This window comes from Arachis duranensis, chromosome 4, assembly GCF_000817695.3.
Source record: "Arachis duranensis cultivar V14167 chromosome 4, aradu.V14167.gnm2.J7QH, whole genome shotgun sequence".
NCBI classification, from domain to species: Eukaryota; Viridiplantae; Streptophyta; class Magnoliopsida; order Fabales; family Fabaceae; genus Arachis; species Arachis duranensis.
Genome location: NC_029775.3, coordinates 18402134 through 18405773, shown reverse-complemented (window position 1 = coordinate 18405773; position 3640 = coordinate 18402134). Strand labels below are relative to the sequence as shown.

General features: G+C 51.3%; 1 protein-coding gene across 1 annotated transcript; it reads right to left on the bottom strand.

The window, feature by feature from the left end:
- Positions 1-2164: 2164 nt before the first annotated feature.
- LOC107483609 (uncharacterized) lies at positions 2165-3295 on the bottom strand. Its single transcript, XM_016104225.1, has one exon. It carries the CDS (start codon positions 3293-3295, stop codon positions 2165-2167), a length of 1131 nt encoding a protein of 376 aa, XP_015959711.1.
- Positions 3296-3640: the final 345 nt, after the last annotated feature.

Genomic DNA, 3640 nt, shown 5'->3' with positions numbered 1-3640 from the left:
TTTTACCTCCCGAGAACCAAGTTCAGAAATTCGCAGTGAACTGCACCTGGTTCTAGGAGACATTTGGAGAGTGTCCCGACGGGGCTGATGAGGAGACAGTTAGGCGCTTTGCCCGTGCCTATATCATGATGTTATTGGGCACGCAGCTGTTTGCCGACAAGTCCGGCAACCGTATACACATCAGATGGCTACCCTATGTTGCTCGGCTTGAGGAGATGGGTGGCTACAGTTGGGGGTCGGCGGCCCTAGCATGGTTGTACCGGTGCATGTGCCGGGTCGCCAACAGACATGTCGTGAAGTTAGCTGGGCCTTTACAGTTACTGCAGTCTTGGATCTTCTGGAGGTTTCCTACTTTTAGGCCTACTGGGTATGATGCGTTTAGCTGGCCCCTTGCCTCGAGGTACCGATACTGTTTTGTATTATGTATGCCTGTTGTATATATTTTCGATTATGCTAGCAGCTTCATGCATTGTACAGTGACTCATGAACGCATTAAAATGTTTAACTTCTTACGCAGATGGTCTGGTTACAATCCTGGGATTAGCAACAAGGGACCCCGCGTACAGATGGCTCGCCTGAAGATCGACTTGTTACAGCCTCGGGATGTAAGTACGCGGAGCCGATATATATATATACACAGAGGGGTGCAGGCCGAGTTCCAGAGATGGATCGAGTCGATGATGTTCCTGACAGACGTCGTATTGAGAGGAGAGCTCGAGTCGGGACACGTCATAACCAGCATGAGGTAGATTGGTTGGAGCAAGCTATGGATGACGTCAACGACGCAGTCAGGGGTGGTGGGAGACGACGTGGTCGTGGAGGCAGGAGGAGAGGGGCTGCGCCTAGAGAGGCTGCCCATCAGCCTGGGGGGGATGCAGCTGGAGGGGGTGATGCGGCGGGGGTTGATAGGCCCCATCAGGGTTCTGGTATGGTTCTGGTATGGGGGATCCCACGAGCCACGCTGACGTTGGGGGTGTTGGTGGTTCTCTTGGAGATTATTTTGTCGGTGTTCCCGGTGACGATCAGACCCTTCAAGAGAGTACTCCATGGGTGAGTCCGGGCTCCATGTTTCCAGACTTCCTTGCTAGCGATGGCGTTTTTGCCGAGTTCGGTGTACCACTTTTCCTTGAGGATATCAGGACCATCATGCAGGAGGATGAGGCTGCACCAGGACGGGTTCACACGTCAGGGCCACAGGCACCGCTAGGTGTAGATCTGAACGAGCCACCCACGGTGCCTCCTGTGCATACCTTTGCCCTTGGTGGGACACCTGCATCGGCCCAGACTATGGGGTCACATTCAATTGCCGGCCCGTCATCATCCAGACCCGTCCATGTCCCGCCGAGGACCCCGACACAGGAAGCTCCCGATGACGACAGCGACTCGATTGAGGACGAGGAGCCACTTATACGGCGACCACAAAGGACACGTGTTCCACGCCGTTGCTTCACGGGGTCCCACCTCTTTAGATGACTTAGGGATATTGGTGTATGTTGTGTTGTTATGTTTATCTTATGTACCTTCTTAGTTGGTTATCGTTCATATGTATGGTTTCGTTAAGGTTTTTGTTCATCAAGTAGTCACCTTATAATTATGTTATGTATTATCAGACATCCCATTAGCTTATGAACTTTGTTTAAAAAAATTAAATCCATAATTAGAATGACATTCAAAGTTCATAACTTATAAGTTACAACTTAGTTCCATGTAGAACACTGGATGATAACTGAAGTTAAATACATGTTGTAAATCTAAAATAAATAAAACCAGACACACCAACGCTCCTACTCATTCCCAGCTGTCCCGGTGTGTCGTCCGGCTTGAGGACAACTCCGACGAGTGTGCCCTGGCTGCCTGCAGAGGCCGCATCTCTTTGGCCGGTTCGGATCTGCATCATCCATGTTGGTGCGAATGCGTGTGGACCTTGGACGACCCTCCTTCGCACGCCTCATGTTCGAATCCGGTATAACGGTAGGCCCGGCATAGGGTGGCTAGAAACCCTCCAAAATGGGAGGTGTAAATTCCATCTGGTAGACACCGAAAACGGACTAAGGTGATAGACCTGGTGGACGTAAGGCTGCCAAGTAAGACGTGAATAAGCACAGCATGCTAATGCGTGAGGACACAGGAAATGAAGTGCTTGGAAGTATCCACAATCACATTTCTAAGACCCCAGTGAGACCCTGTACGTACCAAGTGAGAATGAACCTGTTGGCGTCGTCTCTGCCACGGTGTACTCCGAGTTATCCCTATCATAAACAGTCACCGTGAAGCACCTGGCTGTCTTCAGATTGGCCTCGATACACTTTACTAGGTATTGACTGAATTGTTGTCTGGTACCCATCTGAGCCTCGGCCTCCCTCCCCTTACGGACAAATAGCTCAGCCAGCCTTCCGTATGTGGCCTTCACTAGCGAGCACACGGGGAGGTTCCTTACCCCCTTAAGGATTGAATTGACACACTCTGATATATTGGTCGTCATGTGTCCGAATCTCCGACCCTCATCACAGTACTGTGTCCACAACGAGTACTCAATTCGGTTCACCCAGTCACACATTGCCGGATTCTCAGAGCGCAGGATGTCGAACCAGTAGTCAAACTCCACCTCGGTCTTCGCATATGCGGCGTTCACAAGAAGCCTCCGGGCATCTTTGCCCTTGAAGGTGAGGGCAAAATTCGCTGCAACGTGTCGAATGCAGAATGCCCTGTATGCAGACGGAGGTAGCCATCCCTCATCAGGTGCATCAAGTGCTGCCTTGATGCCGTTATGCCTATCTGAAATAACTAACAGACCTGGCTGAGGTGTCACGTGCTGACGGAGGTAGGAGAGAAAGAAGGACCATGACTCAACATTCTCACCCTCAACTAGTGCGAATGCCACAGGGAGTATGTTGGAATTCCCGTCCTGTGCAATCGCCACAAGCAACGTTCCCCCATACTTGCCATATAGATGGGTGCCGTCAATACTCACCAACGGCTTGCAATGACGAAATGCTTCGATACAAGGGGGAAAAGTCCAGAACATCCTATGAAAATAAGCCTGAGAATCATCCACCTGTCCACCAACTCGAACAGTGCAGGTCCTGAGGACTGCTACAGTGCCAGGCATAGTCAACTGAACTCCTAAGACCCACCGAGGGAGCTCGTTGTACGACTCATCCCAGTCCCCGTAGATGATTGCTACCGCCTTCTGCTTCGCCATCCACACCCTCCGGTATGTAGGCCTGAAGCCAAAGTGTGCTGCCGTTGCATTTAGAAGCACCTTGATGTTGACGGATGCGTCAGCCCTAACCATTGGCATGATGAATGTCGCTATCACGTGGTAGTCCAAGCTCCTATGGTCGCTGGAGATGGAGGTGGCGAGACAGGTATGCGGCCCGTTGTACCGCTTGACTTCCCAGATGCCCTTGCGCTATCGGAGGCTCAGCCTAATCAACCATGTGCACCCATTCCCAAACTCAGAACACTTTCCCACGTATCGGCGATAGTCAGACTCAACCACCTTGTACTGTACCCCTCGGCGGATGCTGTACGTATTGACACTCAACAGCGCCTCATCTTTATCCTGGAATTGTTGACCAACCTAGAACTCTGTCATACCGGCAGACCCGTTGGTATCTCTAGCGCCAAATCCAGCTAG